Raw genomic sequence first — 19,420 nt, forward strand, 5'->3', positions numbered from 1 at the left:
TCAGGTCATGATCTCAGGGTCCTGGGACTGAGTCCCACATCAGGCTCTCTGCTCAGCGGGGAACCTGCTTCCCCCTCTATATTTGCCTGCCTCTCTGCCTACTTGTGATCTCTCTCTGTCCAATAAATAAATAGAATCTTAAAAAAATAAAAAATAAAATAAAATCTCCCAAGTTTAAACTTTAATCTGACTTAACAATAACACCATATTCTATAAGTGTTCATGTACCACCACCACAATACCACTGACTACATAGCCTATACTACGTCATATACCTGAAACTAATGTAACACTGGTGTGTCAACTACACACACACTCTCTCTCTCTTTTTCGCGCTCTCTCTCTCTCTACGGAAATTAACAAAATTACCTATCCTTTAAATATATCTAATAAGTTTAATAGAAAATTACACAGAATGCCAACACAGTAGTTTGGTGAAATGAGAAATCTATCAGCAAATATAAACTAAATTAAGAAATAGCAAATCTGGGGCGCCTGGGTGGCTCAGTGGGTTAAGCCTCTGCCTTCAGCTCAGGTCATGATCTCAGGGTCCTGGGATCAAGTCCCGCATCAGGCTCTCTGCTCAGCAGGGAGCTTGCTTCCTTCTCTCTCTCTCTGCCTGCCTCTCTGCCTACTTGTGATCTCTCTCTGTCAAATAAATAAATAAAATCTTTAAAAAAAAAAAAAAAAAAGAAATACCAAATCTCACCAACTTCCTTTCACGGAAAAATACTCTTCTCAATTTAAAAACTTTTGGGCCAGGGGCGCCTGGGTGATTCGGCTCAGGTCATGATCTCAGAGTCCTGGGATAGAGCCCCACATCTGGCTCTCTGCTCAGCAGGGAGCCGGCTTCCCCCTCTCTCTCTGCCTGCCTCTCTGCCTACTTGTGATCTCTGTCAAATAAATAAATAAAATCTTAAAAAATAAAAAAATAAAAATAAAAAACTTTTGGGCCAGCTATCGGTAAGTGGCTAAGTATTAACTGCATTATTTTCATTCTTTCTTTGACCTCCCTTCTCGTGAAAATGCCGGGGGCTTGGGGGAATACATAAAAAAAGGGAAAGAAACTAGTGCAACAGTCATGAATGTTTTACTCACCAAGAGTTGCCTAAAGCTATAACCTTGTGATATCAGACTACTTTACAAGCCACATTAAATGACTGTTCAATACATCTTTAAAAATTTGAGATATACTTAACATACAATACACCCACTTAACGTGTATAATTCAACGATTTTTTTCCAACGATTTTTATTCTACACAGAGTTGCACATCACAATTTTAGAACATTTTCATCATCCCCAATATAAAATTCATACGTGATTAGCAACCATTCCTCATTTCTTTCCAGCCCTATGCAACCACTTATATATTTTCTATCTATAATTTATAGATTTGCCTATTCTGGACATTTCATATGAATGGACTAATACAGTGTGTGAATCTCTTGTGACTGGTTCCTTTCACTTAGTATGCTTTCAAGGTTCATCAGTGTTGTAGAGATGAATGTGAGATTTCCCTTTTTATAGTTTTTTTTTTTTTTAAGATTTTATTTGTCAGAGTGAGAGAGAGTGAGTGCACATGCAGGGGGAGTGTCCAGCGAGGAAGCAGGCTCCCTGTTGAGCAAGGAGCCCAACATGGGACTCTATCCCAGGATCCTGGGATCATGACCAGAGGCAAAGGCAGATGCTAAACCAACTGAGCCAGCCAGGCATCCTGAATGTGGTATTTCTTTCCCTTTGCTTGCCAAATAATATCCCACACTATATTGTATTTATCCATTCATTAGTTGAAAAACATTTCCACCCCTTAGCTACTATACTGAATGATGATTCTATGAAGATTCATGTACAAGTTTTTGTGTGAGCATGTTTTTTAAATTAACATCTAAAGACTGTGTAACGGCTTACATAACAAAAATAGTCTTCTTGTTTGATAGGTAACTGTAATCTTACAGAGGCTCTATAAATAGATCCAGTCTGATAAATATTAGAGAAGCCTGTAACATTAAAGAATTTTTTTAATGGAGAATTAAAATTTTAAATTTAATTTATTCTAATTTTTTTAATTAAATTTTTAGTTTTTAAAAAAATTTTAATTTATTTTTTTAATTTATAAATTTTAATGGAGAATTAATTTTTCAGACTTACAAATAATTTTATTATGAACAAGACTGATAATACTGTCCTCTTATTATGAAAAACAAAACAGGCACACCATCAAGAGCTCCTTTTATGCTTATAAAATACAAAACTCTTTAAGTTGAGCTATATCTGCTTTGACCTAGTCCATTTGCTCACTACAAAGAAACACAATCAATATAGCTTATACTTTCTACTTCATTTTATTTATTTGCGTTCTGCCTAAGATTTATTGGAAACAAGATTTCACTGCTTAAAGTTTGAAAATGCTTGGGTGCCTGAGTGGCTCAGGTCATGATCTCAGGGTCCTGGGATCGAGTCCCCCATCGGGCTCTCTGCTCAGCAGGGAGCCTGCTTCCCTCTATCTCTCTCTCTGCCTGCCTCTCCGTCTACTTGTGATCTCTCTCTGTCAAATAAATAAATAAAATCTTAAAAAAATAAAAAAATTAAAAAAGAAAAAAAGAAAATGCTGTCCTAAATATACTAAGATTCTGTCAATTTTCAATGATTCTAAGCTATGGAAAAGCTTTCCAATAACCCCATATTCATTAATTCATTCACTCATTCAACAAGTATCTACTGAAAAATACTAAAAGATGAGTAAGACCCAATGTCTTCACACACTCAAAAAATGCAGAGACTAATAAAGGAGAAAGATGTATAAGTAAAGAGAATGCAACATATAACTGAGATAAATGCAAGTTACTGTGGGACACATGTGTTGCTTAACTTTTTTCAGAGGGTAAGATTAGTGGAGGCTTGCAAGATGAAGTCAGCACTTGTGATTTTTATTTTTCTTGAAGATTTTAATTATTTATTTGAGAGGGAGAGAGGGTGCAAGCGCAAGCAGGGGGAGAGGTCAGAAGGAGAGGGAAAAGTAGCTCAAGCCCAAACTTGAGCAGAAACCGAGACTTGGATGCTCAACCAAGTGAGCCACTCAGGTGGCCTCTTGTGATATGGTTCTTAACGGATGGGTTAAGTCCAGAGTTGTAAGGACATCTTGGCAAAGAGGGTGAGGTGGTGAGTGCAAAGTGAGGCACTGTCTAGGGAACTGAGAACAGCTAATCATGGCCTGAGTATAGGGTGCAGACGGAAGAATGTTAAAGAGATGAATCTAGGATAAACACAGAGAGGGTTGAGGGCAGGGAATTCCTGACAAATAAAACAGGAGCTCAGACTCAGAACTGAGAACGAGTGAGGTACAAGAGGTGAGTGAGCATGGTAGACTTCTGTAAGAAAAATGTGAACTATGCTAAAAGGGCGAAAGTTTGAGAAATAATGAAAAGAGATGAGGAATTTAGAGAAGGTATGAAAAGAAAGAAAAAACTAAAAAATCAAGGAAAACAAAAATAATGTTTTTAAGTAGAAGAGGGATGCCTTCAGAGTGGAACTAAAGGACTTTACAAGCCTAGCAAAACAGGGGAGATGAAATGGACCAGAGATCACGGGGAGCTTTAGAGATGACTCAGGACCTAGTCATAAAAGTACTAAGGTCCTCAGGTTGTGGCAATGAAATCAGAGAAAAGATAAACATATGAGGCTTTCTGAAAGGAAATGGTAGCAAGATTTGCAACTGGAAAAGGCATTTTACTGTTAAAAAAAATTCCACGGGACGCCTGGGTGGCTCAGTTGGTTAAGCAGCTGCCTTTGGCTCGGGTCATGATCCTAGTGTCCTAGGATGGAGTCCCACATCGGGCTCCTTGCTTGGCGGGGAGCCTGCTTCTCCCTCTGCCTCTGCTGCCACTCAGCCTGCCTGTGCTCACTCGCACTCTCTCTCTGGCAAAAAAATAAATAAAATCTTTAAAAAAAAAAAAATCCAGTTCTGGGGCACCTGGGTGGCTCAGTCATTAAGTATCTGCCTTTGGCTCAGGTCATGATCCCAGGATACTGGGATGGAGCCCCACATCGGGCTCCCTGCAGGAAGCCTGCTCGTCCTTTTCCCACGCCCCCTGCTTGTGTTCCCTCTATTGCTGTTTCTCTGTCAAATAAATAAGTAAAATCTTAAAAAAAAAATTTCAGTTTTAGTTATGCTAAGCTGAAGTGACAGTGAGCTATCCAACTAAAAATCCCTAACAGAAGAACTTCAAAAGATCAAGAGAAAGATAGCATAGTACAAGGGTAAGAACTAAATTTTGAGAATGGTGACAAAAAAACATCTTAGGGAAATGCTTGCTTTTGACAGATAAGAGAAAAATAGGGAGTCAATGAAAAGATTAATGAAGTAGTGGCTCTAAGCCAAGACTAAGACTAACATTTTAAAATTGTCCTTCCGGAAAAAAAAAAAAAAAAGAAATAATATAAAACTGCCCTTCCTGGGCAGGGAGGTGGGTGAAATAAGTGATGGGGATTAAGGAGTTCACTTGTGATGAACACCAGGTGATGTACAGAACTGCTGAATCATGGGGTGCCTGGGTGGCTCAGTTGCTAAGCATCTGCCTTTGGCTCAGGTCATGATCCCAGGGTCCTAGGATTAAGCCCTGCATCAGGCTCCCTGCTTGGCAGGAGAAGTTTACTCCCTCTCCTACAGCCCCTGCCTGTATTCCCTCTCTCATCGTCTTGCAAATAAAATCTTTACAAAAAAAAAAAAAGCTGAATCACTACATTGTAAACCCAAAACTAATGTTAACACTGTGTTAACTAACTGAAATTAAAACAAAAACTTTTTTTAAGTAAGCCAAGACTAGTATTTTTATTTACCAGTACTTTTAGGTCAGATATAATTTATATAGAATGATCTGCACATAATTTACAGAAAACAAAAGTGTAAAGTTTGTTGATACACCCACGTAACTACCTCTCTCATCAAAATACAGAACATTTTAATTCCCCAGAAAGTCCTGCCTCTTTTTAGTCAACACCTTTCCCCATCTGATTAAGAACCAACCAGTTTCCCAGATGCCAATGGGGAGCCTGAGTGGCTCAGTGGGTTAAGCCTCTGTCTTCGGCTCAGGTCATGATCTCGGGGTCCTGGGATGGAATCCCCCATTGAGCTCTCTGCTCGGCGGGGAGCCCGCTTCCTCCTCTCTGTCTCTCTGCCTACTTGTGATCTCTCTGTCAAATGAACAAATAAAATCTTTAAGATTTTATTTGTTCATTTGACAGAGAGATCACAAGTAGGCAGAGAGAGAGGAAGGGAAGCAGGCCCCCCACTGAGCAGAGAGCCCAACTCAGGACTCGATCCCAGGACGCCGGGATCATGACCCGAGCTGAAGGCAGTGGCGCAACCCACTGAGCCACCCAGGCGCCCCAAACAAATAAAATCTTAAAAAACAAAAACAAAAAAACCAACCAGTTTCCCAATTTCTATCTCTATAGGTTAATTTTGCCTTTGTAGAACATCATATAAATGGAATCTTATAGTATGTACTCTTGTATGCAGGCATAAAATAAAAACTTTAAAGTAAAATAAATAGCCCTTCCCTCAATACTTTCTTTCTGAGATTCTGATGTGCCAGGTCAAAACCATGGACTAATTAAGCTGATGAAACAGTAGTTTCACTAAAGAGTAAGGTTTGAATAAGAGTGAAAAGTGAAAAGCTTGAAGAACGGGTCATCTGATAGATTTGCTTTAATTTATATATTTAATTATTTTTTTAATTTTATTTTTTTAAATTTTTTTTTAAAAGATTTTATTTATTTATTTGACAGACAGAGATCACAAGTAGGCAGAGAGGCGGGCAGAGAGAGAGGAGGAGGAAGCAGGCTCCCTGCTGAGCAGAGAGCCCGATGCAGGACTCGATCCCAGGACCCTGAGATCATGACCCAAGCCGAAGGCAGCGGCTTAACCCACTGAGCCACCCAGGCGCCCCTTTTCTTAATTTTAAAGAGAGAGAGAACTAGCCTGTGCTCGAGTAGGGGGAGGGGCAGGAGGAGAGGGAGAAGCAGACTCGTGCTGAGCACAGAGACCAAAATGGGGCTGGATCCCATGAACCCGAGATCATGACCTTAGCTGAAATCAAGACCTGGACACTTAATCAACGGAGACACCCAGGTGCCCCTGACAGCTTTAAAAAGAAAACATTTCCATACAAAAGCAAGCAAGCAAACAAAAAACCCCCCCACAAAAAACACCAAAAACCAAGTGGGACTATATCAAAACTAAAAAGCAGGGGTGCCAGGGTGGTTCAGTCAGTTAAATGTCTGCCTTTGGCTCAGGTCGTGATCCTAGCAATGTCCTAGGACAGACTGCCTACCCTCAGCAACCAGGGTGGCCCCCCACTTCCCTGCAGCCTCAGCAGGGAGCCTGCTTCTCCCTCTGCTCCTCCCCCCACTCAGGCTCACTCACTCTCTCTCACACTCTGTCTCAAATAAAATCTTTTAAAAAGGCGGGGCAGGAGGAGGCCTGCCAGGGTAGCTCAATCAGTTAATCATCAGCCTTCCACTCCAGTCATGATTTCGGAGTCCTGGGATTGAGCCTAATGTCGCGCTCTGGGCTCACTAGGGAGTCTGCTTCTCCCTCTCCCTCTGCCCACCCCCTGCTCCTTCTGTCTCTCTCTCCCTCTCAAATAAATAAAACCTTTAAAAAATAAATTAAAGGGGCAGCTGGGTGACTCAGTGGGTTAAAGCCTCTGCCTTTGGCTCAGGTCATGATCCCGGGGTCCTGGGATCGAGCCCTGCATCGGGCTCTCTGCTCAGCGGGAACCCTGCTTCCCTTCCTCTCTCTGCCTGCCTCTCTGCCTACTTGTGATCTCTCTCTGTCTGTCAAATAAATAAATAAATAAAATCTTAAAAAATAAATAAATTAAAATAAAAAATGAATTAAAAATTCAACATGCACTTCACATTATAAACATTAATTCAATATGGATGACAAATCTAAATATAAAAGCTAATACTGCAAAACTTCAGAAGAAAATGTAGTGAATACCTTCACAATTTAGAGATAAGAAAAGGCAATAAAAAAATAATGAATCACCAATACACATAACAACATGGATGAATTTTAAAAACATCATGCTGTGGGCGCCTGGGTGGCTCAGTGGGTTAAGCTGCTGCCTTCGGCTCAGGTCATGATCTCGGGGTCCTGGGATCGAGGCCCGCATCGGGCTCTCTGCTCAGCAGGGAGCCTGTTTCCCTCTATCTCCCTCTCTGCCTGCCTCTCTGTCTGCTTGTGATCTCTCTCTGTCAAATGGATAAATAAAATCTTAAAAAATAATAATAATAATGCTGAAAAAAACCCTTATACCAAACAGCACAGAGTGTAGGATTCCAATTATATGAAATTCTAGAATCAGCAAAACTAATCTATGGTGGAGAAAAAATCAGAACTTGAGAGCACGATAGGCAGGAATTGAAGTGTGTGTATCTGTAACTTGATAGGGGTTTGGGTTTCATAGGTATACCCATTTGTTGAAATTCATCAAATAGTTTAAGATTTGTGTACTTCATAGTAAATAAACTTCACCTCACAATAAAGCAAAATGCAAATACTGAATTTTAGTTAATGATATATATACATGCTGAAGTATACCAATATCTGCAACTTACTTAGAAATGCATCAAATAAATAAGGTGGACTGATGGCTGGTAAGTAAATAGCTGCATATATATGTGATAAAGCAAATTTACTAAAATGTTAACTATGCAATCTAGTTGGTGAGTATATGAATGTTCACTGTGTAATTCTCTTCTTACCTTTTCTTTACGTTGGGAGTATTTTTATTTTAAGTTGAGAGAAGTGAGGAGAATCACTCAGGAACTTACACAGAAGCAGTCTTTTCTATACTACTACAGTTTGTTTTGTTTTTTAAGGTTTTTATTTATTTGAGAGAGAAAGAGCCCATGCACAAGCAGAGGGTGGACAGAGGAGGAGGGAGAGGGAAAGAGTCAAGCAGTCTACATGCTGAGTGCAGAGCCTGATGCAGCTCTGACCTCAGGACCCTGAGATCATGACCTGAGCCGAAACCAAGAGTTGGACCCTTAACCGACTGAGGCACTTAGGCACCCCTCTACTCCACCAGTTTTAAGCAAAACGGAGAAATGACCCAAAAATGGAACAGCTTTCTCTGATAGAGATATGCTGGTTTGTCAGAATCAGAGATTTAAAGAAAATTCCTTCCCCATCCCCAAAGTTCAAAAAAAGTCAATACAATGAAATAACTTTTCTACAAAGTATGGATGGCAGGCTATTAGGCCACAGACAGATTCAACCAATTAGTGTTTCTGCGGTTAGCTCACATGACAAATTTCTAATCTTTATTTCATGCTCAATCTAAAATTAAGAATGTCATTTTTTTTTACTCACCAGGTCATTAGCTTGATCTATTGTAAAAACACTGTTGTTTACTCTATTACCAACTTCAATATGTGCATCAGCTAATGATGAAATAAGCTGTTTACACTCATTCTGCATTCGCGTGAATGGAACGGCAATTTCATCGTAATACAAATGTTCTGAAAGGATATCAAGTAAACGTGGCTGCACAGCTAGGGTAACAGCTTTACACTCCTAAAATGTAACAGACAAAAAACATTCAGGGCAAATATATAAACATAACTCTAGAGATATATACATCTTCACTTGCAAACTACAACGTTCTAAATTCCTATTCATTCTGAATCTGTGTTGTTACCTCCCAGAACAACATCGTTAGTTGCACAGAGAAAAGGTATCACACCCAAACTACTCTAAAATTTTAATATGAATGACTCCAGAACATGCACATGGAACTGTTACAATTCCATTACATTTTGCACCTAATTACTCCTACTTTACTCTGAATTTACATGAAGTTTATATACATATAGCACATATTTTAAAAAATCTATAACTGTAAAAAGAAATCAGTCAGAAAAGAACACTTAGCATGCATTAAAAATGTTATTTGAAAACTTATTATTAGATTTCTTAACAGCTGAACCCATAGCTTCACATGCCATACTGTAGAAATGGATATATAATTTAAAAGCTACTTACCTGCCCCCAAATTTAACTAACCCTTCCCACTCTCTCTGGTTGTTGCCTGCCCCAACCAGAGGGGGAATGGCCTCAGTGGTGAGCCAAGAGGGGTTCTGTGGGATCTGGGTGATCAGCCTGGGCTTCACAGAGTAAGTCCAGAGAAGCTCTGTGAGGGTCCAGAAACCGAACTGTCAACACTTGCTGCTGAGTCTGAGAGGCACAAAAACACAGCATCACTGCCTCTCCAGCACACCGAGTCCTGCCTAAAAACAGATGAGCCTTGCTTCCTTCCAGAGGCAAAGCTGGGGTCTCAGTTGCAACAAAGCATGGCTCAATTACTTTTAGACATAGCTTATAGCTTTGACAAACTGCTAAGAGGCAGTAACAAGAAACTCTCACAGCAAGTGCAGACAGTTAAATTTCCAGAATTCCAGTTAATGGAATAAACAAAGCCAGCAGGAAGTTTCTTTGATTTACAGAAGTCAGTCTTACACAAAATCACACATCTTATTAGAAGTTAAAGGTGTAAAGAGGCTGTAGGAAATGGCTTATTTGAACACATGAAGATTTTCATTTAAATGTGGAGGTTTTATTCTTCCTGTGACCCAAAATTCTGCCCTTGCTACTACTCAAAACAAATGGATCTCTATTATTCAAAGCCTCTTACCTTTTATAGTTTTCAGGAACATATGAGATATAAAGGAATGAATGACCAAACTACTCTAAAATTTTAGAGTTGTTGTTTCCACACTAAACATGTGTTTTTAGGAGGGAAATTTCTTAACAGACTGTAGTTTCAAGAGCAAACATCCATTACGTATGGTCATAGTAGTCTCAGGTACCAAATTAGGGGTCATAAGAAAAAAGTCTAAGGTTAAAAGCAAGTAGAAGAGAGACTATGTTTCACATTATAATTTAGAATACTTTTCTGTAACTGTTGCATTTTTATACAGAGAAAAATTTTTTCTGTTTGTAAAATACAATGAAAATAATCCTAACAGCTAAAGGAAACTGGTTTAACTTGTCTTCATTACTTTGGGGCAAAATCTTACCTTTTGTAAAGCAGCCCATTCACAGATTACCAAAGCAACGCTAATTCTCTGTAAGGCAGATTTGGAGTTCAAATGGAAGAGCAGCAACTGGCCAAGGGATTCAGCTGGTTTAATTTCTTGGGTTACCACATTTACACCTGGATCACAAATACAGCAACAAAGTGCTCCTAACAATCTATGAGGGAGAAAAAAGAAGTTACTACAGAAATTACTTAAAGTTTCCCTTATTGAAGCTATAACTTTTCCCAAAAAAGACCTAACTCCTATATTATCTTCATAAGAAGACAGAAATCTCATTTCAAACTTTTAAGAAAATGAAAACTGTTTTCTTACACTTCTTCTTACTCTGTAACCAGTGTCCTGGAGGAAGTACTGATAAACACATCAGAAGAAGATTCTGGTTAAAAAGCTTCTGAATTTTTGCATACTCACTTGGCTGCCATCATTCTGGCCCGCATAACCACAAAATCCCTAGTGGAGGGGTCTTCCATGATGGTGTCTGCACCTGCAATGTATTCCTGAAGGACTTCTTTCGTTTGGCTTTGGCCTTGGCGAACCTTACCACCTGTTTTTTCCTAGAGGGAAAGAGGGGGAAAAGAGTAAGTAAAAATTAATAATCAAATTTAATAGGCGATTCTCCTCTGTATACAAAAATACTCTCATTTGTTCTCCCAATAAAATATAGTTCTTTTCACAAAATTTTAACACATTAAAATTATTATGTATTTGTAAAGTTCCTCATAAAATAATTTCTCTGTACATTAATTAAAATAAAATAAAGATACAAATTTCTTACATGGTTACCGTATTAATTAGAGCTGAACATATAAATACATTATGTCCTCTACACTTACCTTGGCTCTGGCTTTTACTTCTAGCAACATATTTAAATCAATAGGTAAATGAGAAGGCTGCATCATTAAGCAAAGCCAAGCTCCCATCCATGGACAGGCAGCTGCTACCACATACTGAACTGAAGCTTTGCTCAACAGTTCCATCCAAACCTACAGAGTGAAAGAGAAACATGAAAAGTGACATTTTCCGAGTGAGGGTTAATAAGACCTAATACTTATTTTTAGGAACACTGAATTGCAAAAAAAAAAAGAAAAAGGAAAGTACATAGATGAATTTTAGAAGTCAGTATAAAGGCTCATTTTAAAATATTGCTTGATAGGTCTGTATACTAAAAAACACAAAAGGAAGTTTTAAAGAGAGGAATAGAAAGAATTTCCTTCAATATTTTGTGAAAATCTTAATTTTAAAATATAAGATACCCATAACAATAAAAGTTGTCAAAATTCTAGTCATTAAAATCCTCTGCATATATCATAAAGCTTGATACTAATGCAGCCTTATATTCAACACACATGCTTTGGGGGCACCTGAGTGGCTCTGTCGGTTAAGAATCTGGTTTCGGCTCAGGTCATGATCTTGCAGTCCTGGGATCCAGCCCTAGGCTAGGCTCCCTGCTCAGCGGGGAGTCGTCCTCTCCCTCTTCCCCTCCCCCAACTCATACTTTCTCTCTCTCTCAAATAAATAAATGTTAAAAAAAAAAAAACATACACGCACACACACACTTCAAGATATAACAGTTCCTAATACATAACCTCTGCTAAAGTTAGAGGTGGTAAGATCCTAGTATAAATAAAGAGAACAACTTAAAGTTGTTGATTTGTGATCTTAATAAGGTATCTTTCTTGATGCCAAACATAAATGTAACTAAAAATAAACAGAAATAACACCACTGTTAATCCAAGGCTATTAAAGATGAGCTGCCTCAGTGACAACAACCATCTCCCTCCATAAACATTATTAAATATATCAAATTACTCTTCTTTAAAGATTCTAACACATACAACCAATCTTGCTAAGGGGAAAAAATAAATCTAAACCACAAAAATCAGATTCTATATATATTACCAATGAATCCCAAAAGATACTTGCAGAATCAATAACCATACAGATAAACAGCAAAATAAGTGATACAAAAAAAGTTTTTTTTTTCATTTTATTTTCTGTATTGAGGCTATCAGAAAAAAGTGCTTAAACACTTGCCTAGTAGACTTAACTATTTTACTCCATAAGAATCCTATTTCCTTGTCTCATAGATCTCCACACTTTTCAAATGTGTTGATTTCCAATTTTTTAAAATCTCTGAGCAACAACAGTACAGCAATTATGAAAAAATTTAAAAATCTACTAAGTTACTGGGGAAAAGAATACCGATATATTCACTGTGTACCTTGTGAATGAGGTCCAGAATTTCCTGGCTGCTTTCTAAAACACAAAACTGAAAAATGTGTCGCAGCATATCAGGCAGAATAGGTATAAGCCAAGATGAAGAGTTCTGAAAATAAAAATAGCATCAAATCTATAGTATAGAATTCTTAGGTGTTAGCTTATTTGAAGAGCTACAAGTCAAATAATACAAGTGTTACCAAAAAAGATGGTAGGTATAGCTTTATCAAAAGGGTTCGACTGGGTGATAAATTTTTACAAGATTTTGGAGCAACCGTATCATATGTTATTCCAATGGTCTGGAGAAATTAAGTATCATAAGAACTAGTATTTTTAAAATGCAGATTCTCTAGTAGCACAGCATGGAGTCCACTTAGTAGAAAATACAAGACAAGACTGGGAAAACATCTGAAGGCCAAATTCACTTCACCTGAACAACGTGCAAGCATCTCCTTTTCAATATCATTGCAAAAAGTAATAGAGCTTTAGCTCACTATTAGTATTATCTTAAAATACTGCAAGGTATAATCTGGACCATCCAGGGCCAATCTGTATCTTGCAAATCTGAAAGTCGACCCACTTATTTTCACTAATTTTGCACCTGTCTTCCAGGAGACAATTATTGAGGAAGGAGATCTAATGCTGTTGCTTTTTATTTGTAGGTTTATTTAATTAGATTGGTGGGGGAAGGAACAGGTTACAGTGAAGAGTGTATTACTATTTATCAGTCCTTTAAAAATTGTCCTCCTTGAAATTCCTCTCTTTGGAACTTTTTCAAAAGTAGTTAACAGCCTTTTATATGCTACTAAGTAGGACTATACTTATCAAAAATATCCCCCCTAATCTTAGGGAATATCTACAAAGTGCTGATGATAATTTAGCATTATTCTAGCACAGTGTAAACTAAAATACAGAAAAATTCCTACCACAGTGTGTATACTTGACCAAGTTTAACTATAATCAGGAACACTATTACTCAAGCCATAAGTGAATTTAAGCTTTACAAGGCTTTTGAAAAAAAAATTTTTGGTCTGTGTTAAATAATTAACAGAGTAATTACTAGCACTTCATGTTAGTACTAAATGTATTCCCCAACATTTTTGTAAGGAGCATCAGATGAGGGAGAGGGGCATTTGTGGGAATTACTGAAGAAAATGACTGATGGTTATGGAGTATGGCACAGATGGGGTAGTTTTTTCCCAATTGTTTTATTAAGAATGATGTTCCTTGCTGTATTCGGCCTTCCTGGAACTCAGAATAGAGTTGATGAAAACGGAAATAAAGGACTATCAGACCGTTCACTGTTCTAGACAATCAAAGTGAAACTTCCAGCCATCTATACTCCTTCACACTACCCTCCAGCCAATTTCCTTTCACTTTCTCTTTAGTGCCATCATGCACTCTCTTGCTTCCAGAATTTCACATCCTGCTCCTTCCTGACCCTGTTCTTCACCTGCTACTATGAGAATTCTCCTCATTCTTCAGATCTTAGCTTAATCTTCACTTTTAGTAGGAAGGGTACCTTCCCTAACCTTCACTCACCTCACTAGATAGGATCCAACAGCATCCTCTACTTCCCCTACCAGGTACTTACCTCTTTATGTTACTAGAGCTTGTCTAGCTGTCTATTTTTCTCCTATCGTGTTTAGTTTCCTGTTTTAAGCTCTACAGAGGGCAGAGACCTTATTTTTCACTGATCAGTATCCAAAGAATTGTAAGCACCTAGTAGGCACTAAAATATTAGTTGAATAAATCCGTAATTTCTTATAGGAAATGGTCCATGTCAGACAGTAGTTAGTAATATGTGTAATCTCTCACAACTGTAGTTGGTAATAAATCCCTAATTTGCAAAATTGACAGAGTAAGCTTTTACCAGTACCCTTTTCCTATACCCCATCTTTTACCTTCCAACAAAAGGGTCAGATGTGGAAAAAAGCAGCAGTCTGATCATCACTCACATGAACAGCTGATTCCTGCCTGTAGGCAAATTCATCATCATTTCTTATCTCCATATCAAATGATTTGGGGTTGCAAGGGAGGAGATTTGGAAAAAAGATACCATAAAGTGATGAATCACACGGAGTTCTTTCATTAATTTGGTCTGAAATCCCATTTTGGCAAGATGCCAAAAGAAGAAGAAGAAAAAAAAACCCACACACAAAAATGAACCAAGCTCTGTGTTTACATAATTTATAATGCCTGTTCTATTCATTTACCCAACCAATATTTACTAAAAGTTAGCTAAATATTTAACCTTTGCTCTTGGCTTTTAATGTCTTTGCAAAATCTGGCCAATACCTAATTATGTTAATGTTCTCTAACGCCAATCTTAGTTAAATATGTTCTTTTGGTCTTTCTTTTCCTCTCTACATATGCTTATGAGACATTTCTTACATCCTAGATCCTCAGATTCCAACTTAATCTCATATATGTATTTTTTCATGCTAAATTTTCATGCTAAAGCATACCTTTCAAACAAGTCAATATTGTAACTGAAATTTTGGAATGACTCATAAACTGGCTGTGATACAAGCAGAACGGAAAAGTTGACCCAGTCAAGAGAACAAAAGACTGATGTCCAACATATTTTTCTAGATTGAGGAGTCAAGTTCTAACTACAACACTTATTGGTAACAATGCTAGTTATCCTGATATTCCAGTAAAGTAGTTCACTGATAGACATATAGACTCATAGATATACTCTTTATGTACAAACATAGTCATAGGCTAAAGAGACAATACAGAAAGGAAAAATCAAGTGGTAAAGTCCTTCACTTTGATTGCCAAACTGCCAGTTTAACAAAAAAAGTTACACCTTGATTTTATGCCCTAATTAGTTTGGTTTCCCTAAAAGTTCTTATTTAATGATCCCTAAGAAGCCAAGTTTGCCAATACTTTCACATGTTAACATCACAGATGCTATGGTATTAACTGTCATTTTATTTAAGGATATTTTAGAGATGTACATGCCTACATACATACTCACCATGGGATAAACTTTAAGATTAAGGACATTTTTGTTATAAAATCTTCCGGTTTCATAAAGCAAAATAAAACAAAAAAATCACTGAAGATAATCAGAATACTTTCAAGGAAATAAAGGCATCAGTCTTTAAGGGGTATTGCTGCACTGAGCAACAGCCTGGCTTAGCCTCAACATTGCAGTTATTGAGAGGAAAGGGTTGAGAAGTTAGAAAATGAAACCAGAATAGAACTACCAGTAATTTAAAGATGGGTTCATTTTTTTCACTTTGTACTTAAGATGACTTCATATATAAAAGTGAAAAAGCAATTCAACAGATACTTAATCCATTCTGTCTCCACGTAAAATTTAAAACTGAAAGTCAGCCAGAACTGGACCTGAGTCTGAGCCAAATAACTTACTATGAGTTGTGTAGGTACACAAACTTGTGGAAGTTTAATTTTTGGTCATCAGTTCCCTCATCTGCAATACAGGAATGGCAGTAGGCACCCATGTTACATGCTTACCAGGTTTCACAGCATAAATTAAGCCCTCAACAGTAACTTGGATTATTACTATAATTAAATATCATTCATTTATATATGAGGCATAAGAATGATATTTAATTCCAAACTGTTTAGGAAAGAATTCCCAGAACCAGAAGTGTTAATTATTGTTCTTACTATGTACTATTATTTATATTTTTATAGCATTAATATCTTAAATCACTTTCATGTATATTCTCTTACTTAGTCCATGTAACTCTGAGAAAGACTGGATGGAGATTATCATCAGAAGGTTTAAAATACTTGACCAAGGTCATAAATTTAACAAACAGTAGAGCTGAGGTTAAAACCCAGATTCTTTACTTAGTTATGCGATCTTTTCATTACACCACTAAAGAAACAATAGTGATAGAAAGCAGCTCAGAATAAGTAAGGCAAGTTAAAGTAACAGATTTTTATCACCACAGGTCTATCATCTCTCATCCAAATTCTCTGGGGCCAAGTATGCTTTTAAATTCAGAGTTTTTTAAATTTTAGAATAATGAAGTTGTATTTGCTGCATGTTATATAATATCCTCAACAGGGTCTGAGGTAGTACCCAAACAAAGTATGTTAATATTTCTGAAGCAAAATTTGTGAATGGGCACATTTAGTGGGATAAAGTCTTATGAACAGTCTCTCTTCAGAATGAACACGTTTTTCCACCAAATAAGCAGTTTTGTAAGTTTATCTACCTTACAAAAAAATCTTTGGATTTCAAAACCGCAAATAAGAGACTGAACTTGTATTACAAGATAGTTTGCAGATAGCTATGAAGCAATCAACAGTAACCACCAGGAGGGGTGCCTGGATGGCTAAAACCATCTGCCTTCAGCTCAGATGATGATCTCAAGGTCCTGCGACTGAGCTCCATGTCTGGCTCCTTGCTCATGGGGGAGTCTGCTTCTCAGTCTGCCTCTACCCCCACTCATGTGCAAGCTCGCTCTCTCTCAAATAGATATATAAAAATCTTTATAAAAAATTTAAGAACATGACTAACCATCAGGAAATGCTGTGGCAAAGAATACAGTAACAGAACTATCAGACATGGTTTAGTCTATTTTCTCAGAAAGCAAATAATGTTGCTGAGATCATAGAATTAACAAAAGCCATTAAGTGTTCACTTATTAATGACTTTAGATAAAGGAAAAAAAAATCACAGTGAGCTGAACAAGTTAGAACTATTTTGCAGCACCTGTTCCCTGAAGTAAAGACAGAGAGAGGAAAAAGGGAGATGATATTCTGGAAGGACAATGGCTATGTGTAGAAGGAATTGTAGGGGGCTGGTGATGAGCCATGTGCCAAATAGTCCATCAAAGGAATCAAAGGGCATCCAAACAGGTCAAGAAAAAATAAAACTATTTGCAGATAACATGATACTATACGGAGAAAACTCTAAGGACTCCACCAAAAACTTACTAGAACTGACAAATGAATTCAGTAAGGGCACAGGATACAAAATCAATATACAGAAATCTGCATTTCTATACAGCAATAATGAAGCAAAAGAAAGAGAAATTAAGAAAATAATCCCATTTACGACAGCACCAAAAATAATAAAATACTGAGCGCCTGGGTGGCTCAGTGGGTTAAGCCGCTGCCTTCGGCTCAGGTCATGATCTCAGAGTCCTGGGATCGAGTCCCGCATCGGGCTCTCTGCTCGGCAGGGAGCCTGCTTCCTCCTCTCTCTCTGCCTACTTGTGATCTCTGTCTGTCAAATAAATAAATAAAATCTTTAAAAAAATAATAATAATAATAAAATACCTAGAAATACAATTAACCAAGGAAATGAAAGACCTGTACTCTGAAAAATAAAACACTGATGTATCCTGCTTTTGTGTTTTTCTTCGTTATTCTGGTATGTGCATGATCCTTTATTTTTTGAGTTTTAATGTTTGTTGTGTTTCTGATACCCTTTTGTATTAGTTATCTATGCCTTTAACTTCTTTATCTCTCCTTAAAAATTTTTAATGGTATCACTAATGAAATTTCCCATTTCTGTCTAGCTTATATCTTCAGATTGTCTCTCTACTGAAAGTCACACTGCTGAGGGTAATTCAAAATGATAAGCCAATTCTGGAAGACACTTTCTCTCTCTCTTTTTTTTTAAAGATTTTATTTATTTATTTGACAGATAGAGATCACAAGTAGCCCGATGTGGGGCTTGATCCCAGGACCCTGGGATCATGACCTAAGCCAAAGGCAGAGGCTTTAACCCACTGAGCCACCCAGGCGCCCCTGGAAGACACTTTTTTATAAAATTAAACATACTGCTTGTGCTCTTTGGTATTTACCTAAGTGCACTGAAACTTGTGCCCATACAAACATCTCCACGTGAATGTTTAAAACTTTATTCATGGGCGCCTAGGTGGCTTAGTAGATTAATTGTCTGACTTTAGCTCAGGTCATGATCCCAGGGCCCTGGGATCCAGCCCTGCATCAGGCTCCTCACTTAGAGGAAAGTCTGCTTCTTTCTCACCCTCTCCCTCTGCCCTTTCTTCTGCTCGTGTGCATGTACACTTTCTCATAAAAATAAAATCTTAAAAAAAACCTTTATTCATAATTCCCCCAAACAGGAAGTAACCAAGATACCCTTCAATAGGTAAGTAAATGAACGGTGGTACATCCATACAATAAAATATTTGGTGATAAAAATAAATGAGTCATCAGACCACAAAAAGACAAAAAGAACCCTTAATTTCACATGGCTAAATGAAACAAGCCAATCTCAAAAGGCTACATATTATATGATTCCAACTATTTGAAATGCTGGAAAAGTCTAAACTATGGAGACCAAAAAAAAAGAAGTGATTGTTAAGAATTTGGGAGGAAGAGGGGCGCCTGGGTGGCTCAGTGGGTTAAGCCGCTGCCTTCGGCTCGGGTCATGATCTCAGGGTCCTGGGATCGAGTCCCGCATCGGGCTCTCTGCTCAGCAGGGAGCCTGCTTCCTCCTCTCTCTCTCTCTCTCTCTCTCTCTCTCTCTGCCTGCCTCTCTGCCTACTTGTGATCTCTCTCTGTAAAATAAATAAATAAAATCTTTAAAAAAAAAAAAAAAAAAAAAAAAAGAATTTGGGAGGAAGAAAAGAGGGATCCCTAGATGGAGCAAAGGAATTTTTTTAGGGCAATGAAACTATTTTGTATGATACTGTAATGGGGGATACATACCACTCGGCATTTATCAAAACCCATAGAATCTACAATACAAAGAGTGACCTCTGATGTAAACTATGGACTTTAGTTAAGTGATAATGGATCAAGACTGGGGTGCCTAAGTGGCTCAGCTCGTTAAGTACGTGACTCTTGATTTCAGCTGAGGTCATGATCTCAGACTTGTGAGATCAGGCTCCACAGCAGGCTCCGTGCTGGGCATGGGGCCTGCTTAAGATTTTCTCTCTCTCTGCACTCCCCTGCCAAAATAATTTTTTTAAATGAATCAATACTGGTTCATCAAGTATAACAAATGTACTACACTACAATACACACTGTGTGTGTGTGTACAGGCATATAGGGGCATATTAGGAACTATGTACTTTGAAAAAAAAAAAAAAGAACCATGTACTTTTCGCTCAATTTTTCAGTAAAC

At 37.8% G+C, this 19,420-nt stretch overlaps 2 protein-coding genes across 3 annotated transcripts in view; one reads left to right on the plus strand and one right to left on the minus strand.

Annotated features, from left to right (window-relative positions):
* The window catches only part of FGFBP3 (fibroblast growth factor binding protein 3), a 132,473-nt gene that overhangs the window by 52,695 nt on the left and 60,358 nt on the right, over positions 1-19,420 (plus strand). The window lies entirely within an intron of this gene.
* Positions 1-19,420, minus strand: part of BTAF1 (B-TFIID TATA-box binding protein associated factor 1) — a 98,753-nt gene that overhangs the window by 33,103 nt on the left and 46,230 nt on the right. Inside the window, exons 15-19 of the mRNA XM_004749665.3 lie at positions 12,335-12,439; positions 10,947-11,096; positions 10,525-10,667; positions 10,093-10,267; positions 8,387-8,590 (exon numbers count right to left, since the gene is read on the minus strand). Of these exons, the coding sequence (XP_004749722.1) occupies positions 8,387-8,590; positions 10,093-10,267; positions 10,525-10,667; positions 10,947-11,096; positions 12,335-12,439 (777 nt within the window). The remainder of the gene's footprint in view (positions 1-8,386; positions 8,591-10,092; positions 10,268-10,524; positions 10,668-10,946; positions 11,097-12,334; positions 12,440-19,420) is intronic.

This window comes from Mustela putorius, unplaced genomic scaffold, assembly GCF_011764305.1.
Source record: "Mustela putorius furo isolate JIRA1106 unplaced genomic scaffold, ASM1176430v1.1 tig00003909_pilon_pilon_pilon, whole genome shotgun sequence".
NCBI classification, from domain to species: domain Eukaryota; kingdom Metazoa; phylum Chordata; class Mammalia; order Carnivora; family Mustelidae; genus Mustela; species Mustela putorius.